The 21,511-nt window shown below is 45.2% G+C and overlaps 2 protein-coding genes across 7 annotated transcripts in view; one reads left to right on the top strand and one right to left on the bottom strand.

Moving 5' to 3' along the window:
• Positions 1-374: 374 nt before the first annotated feature.
• The window catches only part of Rab37 (RAB37, member RAS oncogene family), a 57,036-nt gene continuing 35,899 nt past the window's right edge, over positions 375-21,511 (top strand). The window contains exon 1 of one of the 3 annotated variants that reach the window (XM_063242509.1): positions 375-977. In XM_063242509.1, coding sequence (XP_063098579.1) covers positions 906-977 — 72 coding nt within the window. In that variant the 5' untranslated portion in view covers positions 375-905. The remainder of the gene's footprint in view (positions 978-21,511) is intronic. The other 2 variants (XM_013147011.3, XM_063242512.1) reach the window with 2 other exon arrangements.
• Positions 13,759-21,511, bottom strand: part of Cd300lf (CD300 molecule like family member f) — a 35,192-nt gene continuing 27,439 nt past the window's right edge. For all 4 annotated transcript variants that reach the window (XM_063242507.1, XM_063242508.1, XM_013147045.3 and 1 more), the window contains one exon: positions 13,759-21,366. In XM_063242507.1, the coding sequence (XP_063098577.1) occupies positions 21,223-21,366 (144 nt within the window). In that variant the 3' untranslated portion in view covers positions 13,759-21,222. The remainder of the gene's footprint in view (positions 21,367-21,511) is intronic.

The raw sequence follows: 21,511 nt of genomic DNA, 5'->3' as shown, positions 1-21,511 counted from the left end.
AACATAACTGAAACCTAGAAGTAAAACGCTCCCTTTAACCTGGCTCTTTCCCTCCGTGTTGGTATCGACCATGAGGACAATGGAGACAGGACTTGTCCCGCCTGCTGACCACCAGCCCCCTGTGTAAGTAGAACTCTGAGACCGAGAGTTCCAGCCTCCCGTTTCCAAGCGATGGCGCGATCCTGACAGTTGACTGCCCTGGCCGCAAGCTGTTCAGCAGAGGTGGCGGAGCGCCATACCCTTGCCACGTTTCTTCTGTGCCTAGTACACGGTTGGCGCAGTTGTAGGCTTTTTACGTGAACTGACTCACTGAGTCATCAGCACAACACTGTGAGGCAGACACTACGGTTTCCTTTCGGGGAGCCCTTAGAAGAGGGTAAGAAACTGGCCCAAGGTTGCACAACGCAGAACTTCCTGAATTCTGAATCCTGGACTCAAGCTTCCTGTCTGCTGGAGAGGACTGTCCAGGGACCAAAGAGAAGCGGCTCCCGCGCCGAGGGAGGAGAGCGCGAGCTGCGTGGTGACGGGGACGCGGGCTCCGCGGACCGCAGTGTCCTGGGAACGCAGCCGGGTGGCTGCGCCTGCCGAGCCCGGGAGCTGAAGGACAATCGCACAGACCACCCGCGAGCCTCAAATCTTGCATCGTGCCCAGCTGCCTGGAGTCACAAGACGCGAGCGCCAGAGGGGACGAATTCCCAGGAGCGCGGTCCGGGGCGCGCCGCGGCGGGTCGCTGTTCTGGTGCTGAAGCTCGGCGCCGCGGGAGCTGTCCGGTGCTGAACACGGATGCGGCCGGGCCGCGAGGCTCAGAGCCGAGCCTGCAGCAGCCAGCGAGCGGGCCGGACCAGCTTCTGAGAGCTCCGACGAGAGCGCGCAGAGGGCAGGGAGCGGGGACTCCCAGCTGGGCATGGACCTGCAGGGACTCGACTCCTACCAGGGGGGACCTGGCTGCGACTTCAACGAGCACGTGCTGCATAAGGTAAACCCCCTCTCGGCCCACCCCACGCTGGGAGAGGACAGCGTCGCCAGGTCCCTCCACTACTCCCCGACTTTGCTTTGGGACGCTCGTGTGCGTCTGGGCCTGGGGCATCCTCTCCCTTTGATTCTGTTTACTGCGCTAGCGCTGGGGGAGGGCGCCACCCTAGGCGCAGGTCCTCCTGCGCTGCTTTCATTCAGTTAAATCCCCGGGTCCTCTCCTCGCTCGCTCGTCGCCTCCTGCCCCTGAAGGTTTGAACTCTGCAGCTACGGACCTCGGCTCCCCTAACCCTTGCGGGAGACTGCGGGTGGCCGCCTCACCCGTGACTCACAAGCTCTGGCCCCATTAGGTCTGGCAGCAGTGGTCAGAGATCCGCGTTCCTGGCCAGCTGCTGTGCACAGAGAGGAATTGTTGTATTCAAGCCGTACTTTCTCGTGGCTCCAGAAAGCTGTCTCTGAGCCATGAGTCACGCGCAGCTTTCTGAATTGCTTCGTGTTTCAAGGCCGCAACACATCTGTTGCTCTCCTCATTCAGGTCTCTTACGCAGCTGCTTTTCAGCCATGGGGGTCTCCCCCAGAAGTGACGTGGGGGGGGGGATAGCGGCTTCTTTCTAGGTAACGCATCTTAATCCAACATTTATCACTTTGAAACCATGGACCTATATTCCCCATGAGAAATTATTATTGCTCCTGACATGACCCTGCCCTCATGCTCTGATCCTCACATTCTGCGCCTCTCCAACTTCGTGTCAGTTGTCTGTTAGTCCCCAGCAAGGCTCTACATGGACCTATGATTGAAGACTTTAGTAGAAATATTAGTCTGAAAAGTCTATCAGTGCAAGTTTTGGAATACCTTGATTCACCACCTCCCTCTGATACAGAATTTATATTTGAAAAATTAAACTCCAAGAACACAAGCTAGTAAATGCAGAGCTCACACTAAACTGTGAGCTGTAGTTCTGAGCCCAGTCTCCACTTCTCTATGTCCTTTCTAATCTTCTCCTCAAAAAGTTGTTAGAAAGTAGATTCTCAGGCCCCAGCCTGAACCCATTTCTACTGAACCTGCATTTTTACAGATTCCTGGGAAATAAATATGCACAGTAACATTTTAGATGTATTGCTCTGTGCCAGGCTGGCTATTTCTGGCAAATGAAAGAAAATCAGCTATATTGAAGAAAGCAAGCCTATAGGCTTGAAGTGTTTACATCTTTTTCTGCATCTCTGAATTCCTAAGATATAAAGAAGCAGAAAAGTGTGTAACAACTTCCTCATCATAGTTCAAACCACAATAAGATCTGTGTTTTTTGAAGCTGAGAATCTAGCCTTCAAAACAGCCCATGCAAGCAAAGGAACAAATTACAGATCAATTACAAAAGTCTTCCTGGTAGCTAGATATACAGGCATCTCTAACTTTAAACTATCTTATAAAAGTTAAAATCTTTATTTTGAAAGCTTCAGGATAAGGAGGTCATATGTTTCAAATTATTGATCCAGATATGGTCTTTCCTACTTTGATTATCTTTGATTAGGTATAAGATGAAGTTCATTAAATCTTTTGTTTCCTTTGGGTTTATTGATAGAGAGAGAGAAAGAGAGAGAGAGAGAGAGAGAGAGAGAGAGAGAGAGAGAGACAGAGACAGAGACAGAGAGACAGAGAGAGACAGAGAGATTCAGAGAGAGAGAGAAATTTGTTTCAACAAGTTCCGATATATCTGAAGACAAGTGTCCACTTACTACAATAAATAAAGAAATGTTTGGTTTCTTCAGGTGAAGAGCTACATTTAAACCTTCTATGGTGCCCAGCAGAATGACCCATATGTGCAAGAAAACTTTTTGTTATATAATGCTGATGATCCCCTCCTAGAATTAGTCTATAATTGTGCGTGACTCTTTATTATGATCCACTTAGGATATTTTTATAAGGGGCAGGGCATCAATATATTTGTATTAATTTTTAGTTTGATATAGAGTCAAAAGAATTTCTATTGACTCACTACAGTATATTGGCCATGATAGGGGAGAGCCCTCTTCGTTGCTAAAAAAAAAAAAGGATTTTTTTAAAAAACCTCTCTGCTCTCCTCTCTTATTCCTCCTCCTTCACCTTCACAGAGGAAGAAGCATCCCCTAAGGTTTGGATAGGGCAGGTAGATTTTATGGAGGATAGTCCTAAAATATTGCCAGAGAAGAAACATTGCATTATGATGAGAAGAAACCTCAGGCTTGAAATCATTTAGTCCTTGATGTGGCTTTGAGCAACATCTGTGACCTTTGCTTTTCTCAAATCATGAAATAGAAAAAAAACACCTGGCTTGTCATTCTCTGAGTGAAGATATCAGATACTGTAATGTCAATCACACATATAATATCTGTGAAATAGGAAGCACTTATCAAAGAATTGTTGTTGGGGCATTCAGTTTGGTCTCAGAGGCAAAGGTCAGCAGGTCTTACTTTATGATGAAACTTTATGAGAACAGCAGCAGTTTGACACAGAGAAAGCTCAAAAGCACACATATTCCACAGGCAAAATTCTATTGAAATCAGATCTCCAGTTCCCCTACACAAAAAATACGACTTCTATGTAAATGTCCCAACCCTGACATGCAGGTCAACTGTCTCCTTTCTCAGGGAGGTAAGATATGGCGCAGATGAAACCTCCCATGAGATCCACTCACATGAAGAGATATGTTAAACACCACTGGCATGGGGTGGCACTTGCAGGTTAGCTCTCCCCAACTGTTGGAACCTGACCCAGAGGAGTCTGAACAACCCTTAGGAAATACTTGAAGTTTGGGCTGGATCCTGAAAGCTACAAGGGAACACTGGCTTCATCCATCACATGCTTGGAGCTTTTAAATAGAGTAGCTGTTTGCAAAAATCTGAATATTTGATGCAACTAAATAATTTAAAGCACGTAAGCAATTGTGCCGCTCTTTGCCTCGGAGAACTTTCTGGCCTGCCTTGCTGCCAGTACAGCCTGGGGAGTCACTGAGGGCAGCAAGGCCAGTTTGAAGCTCAGGAGCAGCCTGTGTTTGGATTCTTGCTGTGCTGCGTCTGACCTTGAGCTCTGGGGAAATGAACACAAAGAGCAAGGTTTTGCCCTGGCTGCAGTGAGTGAGGACAAAAGGACTTCTGTTCAAGTGCTTCCTTCCCCAGCATTCTATGACATCCACACGTCACGCTTCTCCGAGAGGAGCAGAGTCAGTTTCCTCTGCAGCATCTCAGACGGACTAGGGTTCAGAAAGCCATGGGGTGTCCCTCCACTGATCCAACTTGGTCCTTGTTGAATACAAGGAATTAGTGACAGGTAGAGGTGAAAGGTCTCTGTCTTTCAAAGTGTTTCCATTTCTTCTGAGTCTGCTGCAACACTTCCTATAGGGGAAGAGCAAAGCGAGCAGGGAATCCTTCCCACATTCCCTCCTCCTGTCTTGTACCTGTCACTTCAGTTGCTTCTTCTACTGTTCACCTTGGGATCACTGCATCTCTCCATGCTCCACCTGCCTCAATTATTCACTCAGCAAACATCAACTGAGCATTTCCAGATCATAACTAATTATGCTGGACATCATAGAGAATAGACACGAAGTTGTTTCTTCCTTTAGCAAGATTGTGGCCTTAAAGCACACACACACACACACACACACACACACACACATACACACACATTGCTGTAATACTCTACGTGTAGTCTCTGAAATGCCCTAAGAAAGGGAAGATGAGGTGGGATGACCGAAGAACAAGAGGTCACACTCATGGTCTCAGTTTGAAATGTTCTTTCACGCTGATGGCCACTGATTAAAGTTCAGTTTAAGAGAGACAGAGTTCCACACACCAGTGGCCTCCCACTTCACTCCCATGGGGCTGACCCTACCAAAGGCTCTGGATGCAAACCATTCTTCTTCCCTCCGTAGGAAGTTTGTGAGTAAGGTCAAATAAACCAGCAAAAGGCCACGCCCACCGCCTGTTTCCCTCTACAACTGCATCTCTCAGGGATCATTTTCTGAGTATGCGATATTAATGGTTGTAGTGCAAACATCCAAACCCATGGGCAGAGATGTGCCCTAAGTAGAAGAGTTTTAAGTTATGCTTGTGGCCTGCAGTTATGCAGATTATTTCCATCTTCAACTCAGGAAGAAACTAGAAAGCCAAGAAAAACTAGATGCTCCCTGCAATGGTCCCATTTTCATGTTTACCTCTTTAACTTGCTCTGAAGGCTATGGATAAATAAATGACGTATATATGACATCACTGGCAGGCTGGAGCCATCTGGGACTCCTCCGACTAAGTGGCCAGCCCTGCCCTGTTGCCAGCTGCCTTGGGGAGAGGAACTGGCTGGTTCCTGGGGATAAGTTTAACAGGAAATGATGGTGACTCAGCCCAGCATCTCAGACATTTTCCAAAATCCCCAGGCTTTCCTCCCCTGAGCACTCTGTCCTTTAATTTGGAGTCCTTGAGATATTTTTGAGGCAATGTCTGAGACTCACTAAGTTGGAAGCTGACATTTCCCCCTGCAAGCTGTTCTGGGGAGAAGTTTGGGCTTCCTCCATTGTTAGGGCAGGAAACTCGGCTCTGCTGGAATAAACAGTAAGATCCAGGCTGAGCACTGTTGAAATGGACCCGTGAAGTGGCTCTACACATATCTCAACATGCTCTCTGCTTCCTTCCTCACTCTTCTCAGGCAACAAAAACAATCCCTGGAGACGCAGGTGAAAATGGAAATCACAGCTCTTTTGCTAACTTGCAAGTGTATGTATGTGGAGGGTCACAGCTCCCCCACTACAACCAGCCCTAGAACATTCTCTCATTTGCCAAGCAAAGGAATTTTTCGGGACCAAGTGAGAGAACTTCAAGCCAGCAGCAAATCACAGATCTGGAAACCTCAACCCCCAAGTGATTGCGCTAATCGGAGCCTGCTCACACCACAGCCTGCTCCTGAAGGGCGCATCTCTCCATGCTCCACCTGCCTCAATTATTCACTCAGCAAACATCAACTGAGTGGTACTGAGGGCTGCAGTCAAATAAGGTTAACTGTCCTGAGACCAGCAGGACTAAGAATCCCTCTTGCCAGTGGCTCCTACTTCCCTGACCTTGACGCCAAAGACTGTTCCCTCCCTTCTTATTTGTATGTCTGATTGTTAGCAGACAGATTCTGCCCATCACAGGAGGATGTTATTTAATAATCTAGGCTTCTGAAAATGCCACTGGCATGTTCTACATGCCTTGAACCTGGGGGCTTTTGTGCTCATGTCTCCTCTTGCTTTCTAGTCCTCTGACACCGGTCACCATGCACAAATATGCATGTACACACACACACACACACACACACACACATACCTCATGAGCTGTAGGCAAGTCCAGTCATCATGTGGTCATGTTCTCTGTCTCTCCTCATCTTTTGGGGGGAGTCCTTTAAAAGCAAAGAAGCCTCAAACCTTTCTTCTCCCCTTCTTTCTCCCTGCTCTGCTTGAATTTTGTATCCCATCACTCCCTAGAAACTGTTTATTGAAAAGCAGGTCTGTCACGATGAGTGTAGTACTCCCAGGAGACAGTCAGGACCCTGTTGCCTTGTCTCTGCCCTGCCCCCCAAGCTCCCACTGAGAGACTGTGTGACCTTTGCAAGGGAATAAACCTGCTGAAACAGTCTCGACCCTGAGGAGACTTAGCCCCTCAGGAATACTTCTTTTCTGTCTCTTGCACCTCAATTCTGCAACCCTCTCTGGGTCCTCTTCTCTGGTTTTGTTAATTTATGGGCTTAGCAGTATTAAAACTGTATCCACATATGGTTCATTTTTGCAGCATTTTCCATCTTACAGAAATGTTTTTCATAGATGTGATGACACTTCATGCTTACCACACGCTTCTTCCATTAGATCCTATATTATTAATGCCATATTAGAGATGGCAAATGGAGACCAGATGGAAAAAATAGTTACTTACCGAAGGCAACAGTGGATATGATAGAAACCCAAATAATTACAGCAACCCCTAGATGGCACTTGCATGCTGGGAGCTGTTCTGAGTACTTTCGCCTATTACGTTGCTCAGTCCTACAACAATCTTTTTTTCCAATTGCATTTTACAGAGGAACAAAATGATGCACAAGGACTTTCTTTTCATTGTCTATGGTCAAATCCAAGCAAGATAGAGAAGAAGAGGAACAGAGTCAGGAGAGGGAAGGGGCTTTGTGAAGAGAGTGTGATTACTTTAGAGCATAGATAACAGTGCAATGTGTGGTGTGAAGTCAGTTCTGTAGGGTCAGTTTTTGTTTTGTTTTTGGTACCAGGGATCGAACTCACAACCTTGCACTTGCCAGGCAGGTGCTTATAGCACTGAGCTAAATCCCAACTGTTTGTACGGTCAGTTTTGCTCACTCCCCTAAGAGTGGCTCCATCTCTCTGGGCAGGTTTGTGTTAATCGAATTCATAAGACTCTATACTGCCCTAAATGTCAAGCCACATTATAATCAAGGGATTGCTAAGCATGAAATCCAGGATAACGGAGACTTGCAGGATTCAGTGTGCAATGCCATCAGGCTCATCTGCTTTAGTAGTTGGCTCCCTATAAGGACAGCCTCAGTCTAGAGTCCCTTTGGCCCCTTGACCCCTGGGTGCTCCCGCCTGGTCTCCTCCCTCCTGAGCTGTGTTTAGACATGACTTGGATGAGGTCGGCGTTCCATTCTTTCCACTTCTGTATTTGCTGCTCTCCTTCGAGGAGTTCGTTGCCTTTGAGCTCAAGAATGTCCTGGACTTGACCTGGCTTTTCAGAGGGACGAAGGGGAAGGAAGGGATGCTTCCTCTTCAGAAACTGCCTTCAGTCGCTCCTAGAGTTGTCATCTCCCATTTCAGTCTTCGCCTCACTTGGGGCCAATCAGGTCCTTAGGGATTCAGTTTTCAGGGGGGCAAAGCATGAGAAAAACGTGATGATGGAGGCCATTTCCTGCCATCCCACCGCTAGCTGCACTGCAGGTGCCCCTTTTGAAATCGGACATTTGTGGCTGATGATAGATTGAGCAAACATTTGCAGGACCAAAACCCTTCTGCTGCCCTCAGGAAGCTGAGTGTGGGAGACTGGCAGATCAGCTGAATTGCTCAGAAAGAAGTGACTCAGATCAGATCTGACTTCAGCCCATGTGACACATGAAGACTAAAGGTCAAGGGCCTCTAGTGTCACACGGTGAGAAGCTGGTTCTTGCAGAGAATCTCAGATGCTCACAGCTCTATGAAGCTGCTAAGTGTTGGGTCTTGGCTGAGTCAACTAATCTGAGAGTCCATAAAACCCACAGGTCCAGGAAGGTCCCCAACCTCTGAATTTCAGAATAACTCTGGGTCCCCAGGTCAAGGATCCCCTGATTCCCACATGCAAGAAAGGAAAGAGTTCCTCAGTCTTCTTTGGAAAAAGTGCCTGGAGCAAGAATCCATGACCCAAAATTGGCAGAGTCCACCAATTCCACAAAGCTTGTGGTTTTCTCTATAACCTCCAAAGATCTGACCTGAAAAGCATCCAACCTTAGACACCAACTTAGAAACATAAGAATCCTGATGCTTTGGTCCACAAAGAGAACTTTCCTGTCCTTTCTTCCTTTCTTCCTTCCTTCCTTCCTTTCTTTCTCTTCTTTCTTTCCTTACTTTCTTTCTTTTTCCTGTACTGAACATTGAACTCAGAACCTTCACACTGACCTCCTCCCCAGCAATTGTTGTTGTTTGTTTTGTTTTATCTTTTTGAGACAAAGTACACTATTCTGATCTTGAACTCATTTTGTAGCCTGAGTTGGCCTCAAGCTCCCAGCAATACTCCTGTCTCAGCCTCCTGAGTGCTGGGATTACAGGGGTATACCACCATGTCCAGCCTCCCAGAACTTTCATTTAAAAATAGTCTTGCTAAGCTGCTTAAATGAGGCTAAGCTAGAGCTTGCAATTCCAAAACAGGCTTGAACTTGCAATCCACTCCTTCAGTCTCCCAGAGTGGTAAGATTACAAACATGTGCTACCATACCTGGTGAAGAAACCTTTCAGAAAAACAAAGGCAGGGGCCAAACAAATTCTGTGATCATGCCCAAAACCCTCACTGTCTTAGTTACTTTTCTTGTTGCTAAGACAAAACACCAGATATCCAAAATTAAAGGAGGAAAGGTTTACTTGGCTTACAGTCTGTGGAAGTTTCATCCCATAATCAGCTAGCCCTAAGGCAGGGTGGCATGGCAGAGGGGCAACAGCTCATGGTGGCAGAAGACGTGTGAGAACAAGCCTCTTTTCCTCGCTTGTGTTATAAGCAGGTTACCCACCCCAGGGTGGGTGTAACACTCACAGCATCTCCATGCCCTCCTCTTGCACAAGATAAGGATGTTTACAAATCACAACATCATCCTAGGGCATAAACAGGCATAAGTAGCTGCCTTAAGGTATGGTATAGAACTGTTGAGTCACTTAGTTAAGTTTCTAGGCTTCTCAGATTGACACTGTGTATCAATCATTACACTCACTCTTCCACACTCTGGACCAAGTCCCCAGCAAACTTCGTCTTACAGCATCAGGAGCACACAAGAAAGGCACACAGCAGAGCCACTGATCACCCCAAATCTGCCTGTCCCCTGTCCTGTCCACCAGCTTTTCTGACCACCACCTGCCCTATTCATTAGCTGCCCTCACCCCTGCCTGTGCTGCCCACTCCTCGCCCTGACTGCTCCCTGTCTAGTCCATTACCTGACCTGATGACCACCTTCCCTGATGCCTCCCTGCCCAGCTCACTGATTTCCTTAGGGAAAAGGCAACTCAGTAGCAAAGAGAAAGAGTTACACTAGCAATGTCATTAGAGCCAGACCTTTGTCCTGCCTCTGCCATTAGCCAACTCCATGTTCTCGGGTGTTCCAATTGCCCTTTGTCATTTGCAGAGCACTTCCACATAACCTACCTCATGTTATTTCCACACACTGAGCACACACAGCAATGCATTGCCACTATGAGAGAGCACTCTGGTGACCATGGCCATTCTAGATGCCAGTGATGAAATCCAACTCAGACTAGATAGAAGGGAGGGAGGAGAGGGACCGTTGTCTCATAGACTGAGAAACTTGGAGGTGCTGCTGAAGTGCAACGTTGTACCCACGGACTCAAACAGTGACAGTCACATTCTCTATACCTGTCAATATTCTTCCCTCCAACTTGTTTGATTCACAGGTGAATCAGGAGGTCACATTATTACCAGTATCTCCAGGTGCACAATCTCAGAGCATCTAGTTTCCATTAAATCCTAGAACTAATGCTCATTAGGGATTGAAACAGCCCCATATCCCTCTCTCAACCAATCATCGTAAATACTAAAATGTCTACATGTTCATCCCTGGACCAATCGCTGCAGAGACTGAAATTGTCACATGCTTACCCCTGAGCCATTTACTGTGGCTGGTAGATAGACTAAGATGAATGCCTTAAATGTGAGACACATCCTCCCCGCAAAGGTGGAACCAGTCACACCCCAGCTCTGTGACTCAAGAGCGGAAGACAGTAGGTTCCAAAGGAAACTGGGGTGGTGGAGCTGGAGGCTAGTCATGCAAAAGCAAATGCTCCCATGATAATGTGGATAAGGCTGCATCTCAAAGTTTTTAAATCTCCAATACGCAATGACTGAAAAAGAAATGAACTAAAACTGTTACTGTCCCGGCATAAGCACCTGCCTTGCAAGTGTGGGCTATTTGTGACCCACAATTGTTATCATCTAAGACTAAAGAACTGGACTAAGTTATCAATTATTGGACTTAAAAAATGTGTTGGTGTCACCCTGAAAAGCAGTTGGATCCCTGGGTCTGTGCAGCCTGATTTCGTGCTATGGCTAGAAGCAGAATTTTTTTTAATTTGCAAATTTTTTTATTTTGAAGAAATTAAAACCAAATGAGACAAAACAAAGTAGAGTCGATCAAAACAAAAGGATGAACATGGTACATGACTTAAAAACAAAATACAAAGAGCTCGATAATGGCTAGCATAACACCACTTATTATCTTCAAAAGAACTGCCCATATCATCAGGCATAATAAAATTGAACAAAACCATGCAGAACAAACCAATAAAACAAAACAATGGAGACATTATAGAACTTCAAAAGAAGACAATAGTCAAACCACAATGGGTACCGTAGTGCATCTTATTGTCTTCAAAGTAGTTGCCTATATCATCAGACTTGACACTATCAAACAAAACAGAATAGAATAAAATCAGTCAAAACAGACCGTGAAAGCAATACAGGGCTTCAAATCAAGCTAACAGGAAATTAAAGATGGTTACCATAATATATCCTGCTATCTGTGGAATAGTGGTCCATGCCATCAAATCTAAAACAAATAGACAAACTGAAACAAGATCAACAAAACTAAGCAGAACAATGACAACAATATGGGTTTCAAATCATGATAAAAGATTAACAACAGGGGCTGGGGATTTAGCTCAGTGACATAAGCGCCTGCCTTGCAAGCAGGCAGTCGTGAGTTTGATCCCCGGTACCGATAAAAAGACAAAAAAAAAAAAAAAAAAGATTAACAATGGCTTCTCTTTTTAGACACTTCCTCCCCTTTCACTTTCACAGGATGTATTGTACATTTTGGATCCCACTAACTCCTTTAGTTTTTAGATTCACCTAAGAGACTCTGAAACTTTTCAGCCCTTGAGCATGATCTCAAGTTGTATCCATTTACCTTCAAGAACCTCAAGGTTTTCTTTCTTTACAGTTGAGTAATTTTCCATTATATAAAAGTGTCATGGCTATCTAGCCAATCTGCAGCGGAGGGGCAAGCTACTCCCACTTTTTTCTGTTCCCTGTCACACTGAGCATTGTTTTCTCATCTTTGACTTTCAGCCTATAAACCCCCTTTTGGGCTATAAAGCATATTAATGGACCCAATCTCCTGACCCACTCTGCCTGTGTTTCTTTTTGTTGGTGAGTCAAGACCATCTATATTAGTGATTATGGCCAACCTTCTCTGCCTCGTCTCTGCCGTGCTGTTTTTTCTGCTATTGAGTGCCTATTTTTCCCCTTCATTCCATTGTCTGCCCCATTCAGTAAGGCCTCTCTGCCATTGTTCCTGAAACCATGGTCTTTCTCTCTCTCTCTCTCTCTCTCTCTCTCTCTCTCTCTCTCTCTCTCTCTCTAAAATGTCCTTCAGTATTTTTGTAGAGTTGGTTTGGTGGTCATGAATTCCTTCAGTTGTTCTTTGTCATGGAAAGACATTTGTCAACTTTGAAAGGTAGTTTTTCAGGGTACATCAATCTGGGTTGGAGGTTATTTTCTTGCAGGATTTGGAATATTTCACTCTTAGCTCTTTTTGATTTGATGGCTTCTGTCAAGAAGTCTGGTGTGATTCTGATGGGCTTTCCTTTATAGGTGACCTATTTCTTTTCTTGGACAGCTTTTAATATTCTGTTCTTGTGTTGAATTTCTGGGATCTTGATTACTACATGTCTGGGTGTGATCTATTTTAGTTATAGCTGGCTAGAGTTCTGTGTGCCTCACTTATCTGAATATCATTTCCTTTTCCTGTGCCTGTGAAGTTTTCTTTAATTATTTCTGTAAATAGCCTTTGTATTTCACTTGTGTTTACCCTGCTTCTTCATTCACATTTTTTATTCTTAGGTTATACTTTCTCTTGTCATCTTGTAGCCTTTGTATTGCTACTTCCTGGTTCCTTGTTATTTTTAAGAGATCTTTCCTTTCATGACCACAAATGCAAACCTGTCTGCAAGATCTGAAAGTCTATCTTTAGTTTCTTTCAAGCAGTTTTGCCAGCTTTCAATGGACATTTTAATTTCATGGCAATCTCTTTGAATCTGTTTCATGTATTCTAAATCTTTTTTATATTCTTCATTGAAGATTTCCCTCGTTTTTCTATACTCCTCTATTCTTCCACCTGTGTCATTTTTAGGGGTGCTTAGCAATTCTTTTTATTATGTTTCTCATTTCTTCTTTTACCTGAGATAGTATTAGAAGTAGAATTTACCCTAAAAGAGAGTAGATAATCCAGCTGTAGGGGAAGAAGCTGCTTTTGGGAAGAGAATGAGAACCCAGAAACTAGAACTCAGGCCATAATGCCAGGAAACCTTTCTTCCTGTCTTTGGGACCACATCAGCTAGCACAGATGTGCTTGGGTTTTTCCATTTGAGGGTTAAGGCACCCAAGGCTCCAAGAAGCAGATGGGATTTGGAGCAGAACGTGGCTTTATAGATACGTACACTACTCAGGCACACAGGACTTGCACTCAGAAGGGCCCATATTTGACTTCATGCTCTGCAGTCACTAACTTGAAGGTCTTGGTAATTGTTTTGCAAGGAACCCCATCTTCTTATTTAGTATTTGGTCCCATGAATGGTGTAGCCCATCCTGATGTCAGATAAAAGCTCTGAAGGGATCTGAACCTGGCTCTGTGTGTTCCTCAGAGAGGATCTCCCCTGTTGGCCTCACACCACACCCAGTGTCAGATGTGCCATGAGTAATCAGGGAGGGGTCGTCAATGATTTGAGCCAAATGGCACAAAAATGGGCAGTTCTCTTCTCGAAGGACTAGCTAGATCAACAGTGACGTTCGCGGTTCGCGGGCCAGGAACAGCTGGCCCCACTCAACTACATTTTCAAGTGATATAGGCAACAGAAACCATAGCATGGAGGACAGATCACAAAGGTGGACAGGAGGGACTTCAGCCTCGGGCAGGTCCTTGGGGTGAATAGCTGTGACACAGGGTTAAAGCAGGAATAAACCAGCTGTGTTTGTGAGTTCCGCACTGAACTGAGATGAATAATAGAGGCCACTACTGTTAATATATGTTTAATTAGAACATTTGGAAGATACAAAAGAAAGAAAAGAGTTACCCATGATTTCATCTCATCTCAGTACTGTTTCATTATACATAGATCCATCACAAGCATTTATCATGCATATTTTCTTCCTTCTTTGAATGACTTACATAGTATTCCATTAAACACATGTGTGAAAGTTCATTGTTTATTCTGAAATTTTAAAACTTAAATAAAGGGTAAAAAGAATAGAATAGCAACAAAAAAATTATTCACATATATAACATGCATATTTACTAAATGCTACATTTCATCTTTTAACAAAAGGAAACTGAGGCAGGAAGATCACAAGCTCAAGGCCAGCTAGGGCTACATAGTGAATTTAAGGCCAGCCTATGTAGTGAGACCATGTATCAAAAGCACTTTATTTTTTATTTTTGAAAAGGGCCCACCCAGGAATGTGTGAGGGAGCACCTGAGAGATCTCCCTTAGGTGGGCTTCCTGGGGACAGCTGGGACTCACTTTGAGAGGGACCAGTGGCAGAAAGTTGCTTGGAAACCATAGCCCTCTGGAATCGATGACACTTTCACCCCCTACTTAACCATGGCTTCATTTTATCTGATTTATCTGTAGTCAATTTGGTCTGAAAGTATTACTGTAGTATAATAAGGAAATAAGACGTTTTGAGATGCAGAGGCTGCGTTCACATGATTTTTATTAAAGTATAATATAAGAATTGTTCTATGTCATTACAAGTCATTGCTGTTAATCTCTTATTATACTGTTGTTTGATTGAAAGTACATAGGTATGTATGCATGCACATATGTGTGTGAAAAACCATAGTACATATAGGGCTTAGTCCTACCCATGGTTTCAGGCACACACTGGGAGTCTGGGAACACACCCACCATGGATAAGGGAGAACTCCTGAGCCCCATTTTGCAGAGGAGCAAACAGGCTTGAGAGACATTTGGTGATTTCCCAAAGGCACTCAGGAAGTAACAAAGACAGAATCCCAAGCTAAGGCTCTGACCCAACTCCAGCTCCAAATCTTTCCCACTGTCACACTGCCACAACCCTCCCTAGACCTCAGGGTGCTTAGGGGCCTGGAAGCTCCCCCAAACCCTTGCTCGTACAGACCCCTCAAAATTCTAGTGAAACCCCAGGAGCAGTTTCAGCCTAGCCCAGGACAAACACCAAGGCAGCACTGAAGCCAGTAAGAGACACTCGGTCACAAAGCAGGCCGAGGACTCTCCATCCAGAGCGGCTCAACAAGTCTGAGTTTAATGAGTCACCAGCAACTGTCCTCTGAGGATTCACCTCCCCCAAAACCAGCTGCAGCATGGGTAATACGCCCAGGAAAGCGAACCAAAGTTTACAGACACCAGCACCATTGCTGGGTGGAATCTCTCCTCTTTACCCTGACTCTCATCTGCTGTTACGCCTTCCTGCATCTTAGAATGAAACACTTTCCCTACCTCTCCACTACTCCCCCTTTAACTTGCCACAGCCAGAGAGCAGGGACAGAAAGTCTCTGGAGTTGGTTTTTCTGCCTTTGTGGCTTGGTGCATGTGTGAGGACCATAAGCAGCTGATACATAGAGGGCCGATACAATGCACAACAGAAATAGAGGTCAGCAAAATGTTACCCAGAGTCCTTGCTCAGGCCCACTGTTCTTCTCAGGCTGTTCAAGCGTCCTTTCTTGTATGAAGTCGGGGTGATAATAGACAGCTCAGAAGAAACTTTCTCAGCTAAGCCCCCACTCGCCCAGCCATCACCTTCAGTCTCCTGTGAAAGATTCCAGCTTTGTGTATGTGGCACATGGCACCATTGCCACAGGGAGATTCTTTCCTGAGAAGCCACTCATATCTGTGCTCTCTCATTAAGATGCACAGTTAGCAAGAGTCTACTGTTTAGGCCCAGATTTGCTCACGCTAAGCCATCCATGTTAATGACTGTGATATAACTGATTCCCACCCACACACTAATATAGAATGTAACCAAAAAGAATAGTAATCAATGAAATAAAAATGTAAACAAAAAGGTGACTGTAATCTCTACAAACACTAAATTCCTTTGAAAAGATTCTGCTTGTCAGGCATGGTGGCATACACTGTAATCCCAGCACTCTGGAGGCTGAGACAGGAAGACCACCATGAGTTTGAGGCCAGACTGGGCTACATGAGCAAGTTCAAGGTCAGCCTGCACTACATAGTGAAACCTTGCCTCCAAAAAGAAAGAAAGAAAGAAAAAAGATTCTACCTTAAAACCTATCATTTTAAGCCTGGTGTGGTGGCACATGCCTGTACTCAGGAGGCTGAGGCAGGAGGATCGCTGCAAATTTGAGACCAGCCTAGGCTACAAAGTGAGCCCAAGGCCAGCTTGAACTGTGTAGCAAGACCCTGTCTCAAAAAGACACACACACACACACACACACAATCTATTATTCTGAAAAATGCTGTCAGATTAGGAATAGATGAGAGAACTGTAAAATATTGGGAGGAAAAATATAAAAATAAATTAAGCTTTTGCAATCAGGTTGTTTCATAAGTTACTAGGATGTATTGCTTCATTTCAAAGAAACTAGAACAATATTGAGAAACTAGAAAAGAAACTAGAACTGTATTGAGGACAATACAGTGTGGGTTGTTCATGTAAGAAAAACAAATGTCCCCAACTTTCATTACAGTCAGAAGAAAAATTGCTAGATCAACATCACAAAATTAGCAGATTACTCATTTGGAGGAAATACTTGAAGAAAAGATATACTAGTATCTTTTTTATGATTCCCCAGTTTTCAATGAAGTGACCCACTTATAATTAACTGATCCAGTTACACTGGATAAGACAGTCCCTCCTGGAGCCAGGCACAGTGATGCACACCCATAATCCCAGCCTTCTGGGAGGATGTGGCAGGAGGACGACAAATTCAACCCCAACCTGGGAAGTTTAGCAACTTAATGAGACCCTGTCTCAAAATGAAAAAAGTAAAAAGCATTGGGAATGTAGCTCAGTGCAAAACCTCCCGCACCAGGTTAAATCCTCACTGTGACTAAAAAAAGAAGAAAAGAAAAGAGGAAAACTAAAGAAGAGAGAGAGGAAGAAGGGAGAGGAGGAGAGAGAGAGGGAAGAAGGAAGGAAAAGGGGGAGGAAGGAAGGAGGCAAGAAAGCACCTATTTGGTAAAATAAAAAGTCAACGCTCTATCTGTCTCCTAATCTAAAAAATGATTGCACATGAAATCAACTGACTCTAGCAGTCTGGCCTTCCCAGGCTACGTGTCCCCTTTCTAAGGCTAAGTATCAAGCAAAGATAACCTTTAGCTACACTCAGTCCAACATCGACCTTAATCATATATTTTAACAGCTACCAATCCAGTACTTACCTGGCGTATATTTTTACTCCTTCAACTGACACACACACAAATCAAGTCTGTCTTCCAGAAGCGGATGATACGCTCATAGTTCTCCAAAGACAACAGTCCAGATCTTCCAATTTTTATGAAGTAGAATCTTTATTAATAATTCAAAAACCAAAGAAGGGAAACCCCAGCAACTTTAGATGTCTATAAATAAGACAGTCAGAATGGAGAACTCCAGCATCCTGTAGTTTGTTTTAATAGAATGTGCTTTCCAGGAAACCACACAGCAAGACAATAAATGTTACCCACACTCAGACCAGAGGAGCCAGGTCTGAATTCTCTGTCTTGCAATAAAGGTGCTGGCCAATCACCCAAAATCTGAGTTAGCAAAGTCTTTATGAAGCAGCAAAATATGACTGAGACAATATCCAGACACAAGTCTGCCAGCATTGTGAAACCATTTCCTTGTCGTTTTCTTGCATGTGTCTGTCTCCTTTCTCCCAGTCTGGCAACATCCCCAGCACTCTCCAATCTCTAGTTCAAGCGTGAACAAATTGGATTAGATCAGAAGCTGACTCCTGCCATTGCAACCCAGCATAGAAAGAGCCCAGCCAGACATTTCCATCAGGATCATGGTCAGAAATCTGCTCTGTCTGCTAGGGAACTCACTGCATCAGTCCGAAAATGTCAGGAACTTGTCAACTATAACTTTATAAAGAAAGAAAAGTAGGAGATGCCCTCAGCAGACAGCACCAGTCCAGGTGGTTGGGATTTTGGAGTAAAACATATCCAGCAATATATCTGTAGAGACACCTTTTCAAAGCTTGTTTTGGCAATTAATGGTAATCAGAGTGGTAATTAATAGTGATCAGAGTGAGATCAGGCTTTCTAAGCTGATTTACCTGCTCAGCCCAGTTGCCAGAAACTTCCAAAATCTTCAAACAGATTAGGTCAAAAACAGCCTGTTTGACTTGACCAACTTAAAAGACTAGCTCAAGACTGTTTAAGAGTCTAGGGGTCAAGCCAGCCAACCTGTAATCCCAGCACTCAGGAGGCTGAGACAGGAAGACTGCTGTGAGTTTGAGGCCAAGTTAGGCTACTAAGTAAGTTCAAGGTCTGCTGAACTACATAGCAAAACCCTGCTTCAAAAAAAAAATCATCCTGGCTGAGGGTTTAGCTCAGTGGTATAAGTGCCTGACTGGTAAGCACAAGGTCGTGAGTTCGATTCCCAGATTCCAAAAAAAAAAAAAAAAAATCATCTAGGGGTTTTCAAATTCCCCCAAAAAGAAAAATCTCTTAAAATACCAAGGAGGCAGACTGGACAGGTGGTGCATGCCTGTAATTCTAGCACCCTGGGGGCTGCTGGGGCCAGAAGATCACAAGTACAAGCCTATCCTGAGCAACCTTGGTGACTTAGCAAAACTCCTCAAAATTAAAAATACAAAAATGGGCTGAGGATGTAGCTCAGTGAAAGCCCCTAGGTTTAGTCCCCAGTATTTCAGACAATAAAAAGATGAAAGGGAATCCTCTTTGGAGCAATGGACACAGAAGCCATCCACTAAGGCTATCTGTCCCAGGTCCTGTGGGCTGCACAGAGCTAGGAGCCATCAGGCAAACCCCAGGACAGCCTGATAATGTCCCATAGACACTTCTGTGGTCCCTGTACCTGTTGGGGCCTGAGGTCCTCAGACCCAGCTTTTCTTTCTTTCCCGTGAAAGCCAGCAAACCTTTCTCTGACACTTCACCATCAGCCTCCACCAAAACTGACCCAGGTAAAGCAATAGGCTTTGTCTCCAGGCAGAAAGCGTCACAGATCACACTGGCTCCTTGACTTTCAACAGAGGACAGAAATCTCTCCATTGCATGCTACAGGAAAACCAACCCCAGCCGCCTTAGGTTGCTTGGTCAGGACTCCTCTCCTGGAAGGATAAGTGCTACTCCCAAGAGCTCTCAGGAGCTCGTGCTGTGTAACCAAGTCTAAACTATCTGTGTTATTTATTCACTCAGTCAACCAAAAAACACGTAGGAATCTGCCACATGGTAGATACTACCAGGCAAGGGAGATACAGGAAAAAGTGAGACAGTTGTCCCCTTCAGGGACAATACCACCTAGTGGGAACAGAGAAACAACAAACTCACATATCAATAAATTAGTAATTTCACAACAGATCACATACTGCAAAGGAAATAAGATAGGGCAATGAGAGGGACAGGTGGGCAGCATGGGCCTTTGCTCTCGGGCTGGTCAGGAAGTCCCCTCTGAGAGGTAACATTCGAGCTGAATTGTGATGACAAAAAGAAACTAACTATTCACAAGAGTGATAGAAAGAGGCAGAGCCAGTTATGCCCACTGTGTGACCTTGGGCAGAACATTTGCCCACTGTATACCTTAGGCAGAACATGGCAGAAAGAAGAGACAGCAAGTACCAACATCCTGAGAAGGAGCCAGCCTGCTCTTATATGTTACTCAGCTTTCCATCCCTGCAACAAATGACCTGAGATAATCGATTCATAAGGAGAAAAAGGTTTGTTTTGGTTCATGGTTTTGGAAATTTCCATCCATAGCTACTTTGGGCCTGCAGGAGGGAGCATGTGGTAGAGGAAAGCCGCTCATCCCATGATGACAAGGAAGCAGGAAGAAAAAGAGAGAGGCCAAGGTCCCTAGAGCCCTCAGTGCCACTCCCTTGGTGACCTTACTTCCTCCACGAGGCTCCATTTCCTGCTGGCTGCATTTCCTGCCAACAGCACCATGGGCTGGGGAATGAGCATTCAGCATGCGGCCTTCAGGAGACATTCCAGACGCAAACCATGAAATCTTGTCACAAGGACAGAGGAAAGGTGGTGTGGCTGGACCAGAGTGAGGGAGAGGTAGAGTGGGTGGAGATGACCCCAAGTGACAGGTGGCGGTCCCTGGATTCCCTGGGTCCCTGAAGGCTGAGGAAGAAACCACTGCAAGTTCATAAACAGGAGGTGATCAGCTCTGGCTGCTGAGAAGAAAATGGATTCAGAAGCAGAGGGTGAAGGAAAGAGGGAGAATTGGGAAGGAATGATTGCTTGGACCAGATTGGTAACCATGAAGACAAAGAGACACCCAGGGATTCAAGAAGACTGCAAGGACCCTAGAATAAAAGTCCAGCATCTAAATATTCACTGTTCCTGCCTGAGTAGCTTTGGGAGCAAATATACATTACTCATATAAACAGGATAGGGTAGTGGCCCAGGCTCCAGACTCTGGAGTGAAATACCTGGGTTCCCATTGATCTTCTCACTAGCCATTAAACTTGATGCACATCACAGGGTCTCTCCAAATCTCGGTTCCTTATCTGTAAAACGGACCAATTAAAGAAGCTCCTCTGTAAAATGAAATGGATTATTCAGTGTGAAGCCTTTAGAGATGAGCACCAGCCTCAGAGTTTGCTGCTTTAATAAATTGCTGCGAATTTAGTGATTTAATTAATGACAATATAAATTTATTCTCCTATACTTCTGGAGGCCACAGTGACAAAGTCAGTTCCACTGAGCCCAAGCCAAGGTGTTGGCAAGGGTGGTTCTTCTTCAAGGCTCCAGGGGACAATCAGTCCTGGCCTTCCCAGTCTGGAGGCTGCAGCCGTCCTTTCCTCCTGGCCACATCACTCCAGCCTCCACTTCCGGCATCACATCAGCTTCTCCCCTTTTGATTTTCTTGCCTCCTTCTTGAAGGAGCCCTATGATTATATTTTAGGCCCACCTGGATAATGCAGGACAAGTTCCACCTCTCAAAATCTATAACTTAATCATATGTAGGCACCCTGCGGTTATCCTCCAGTCCACTGCACATGGTAAGCAATAAATAATCACTATGACTGTCATCATTGTCGTTATTATTCAAGTACAGCCCCAGACCATATCTTCAGGCCCCTCCCAGTTAGGTGGGGCTGAGGGGTTATATAAAGGACCCTAATTCTTCAAAGTACCCTGAGACTGGTTCCCAAGCACAGGCCAGAGTTGGGCACCACACCGGCTAATCAGGCAAAGCTTCAGTCACCATTTGGTCCTGGTGGGGGATAGAAGCAGAAAGCAGACAAGTGTCACCATGCCTCGGGGCCTTGTGCAAGATCCCAGAGAAAGACAGAGCGCAGGCTAAGGCTTTCTGATGCTGGTGTATTCTGTGGCACCCTCACGGCCCCTGCTGCGAGTGTGGCCAGTGTTGCTGTAAGTTGGCTCCTGATTCAAGGCATCCAAGCACAGAGATGCATAGGAAATTTCCTCTCTCTTAACAGGAGCCTGCAACAGAAGTGGTTATGAGGTCAAAGAGTCTGGAAGGAACCTGTGGCCATGGTCAGGATGGGGAAAAAACCCTCAGAGGAGAGAGGTGGGGAGTGCAAGGGTTCTGCAGCCCATTCCTAAGTGCTCCACCTGCCTCTGCTCT

The sequence above is a fragment of the Cavia porcellus genome, unplaced genomic scaffold (assembly GCF_034190915.1).
Source record: "Cavia porcellus strain 051 isolate PalLab524CR breed Dunkin Hartley unplaced genomic scaffold, mCavPor4.1 scaffold_32, whole genome shotgun sequence".
Taxonomy (NCBI): Eukaryota; Metazoa; Chordata; class Mammalia; order Rodentia; family Caviidae; genus Cavia; species Cavia porcellus.
The sequence above is the reverse complement of the archived record's forward strand: the minus strand, read 5'-3'. Positions and strand labels throughout refer to the sequence as shown.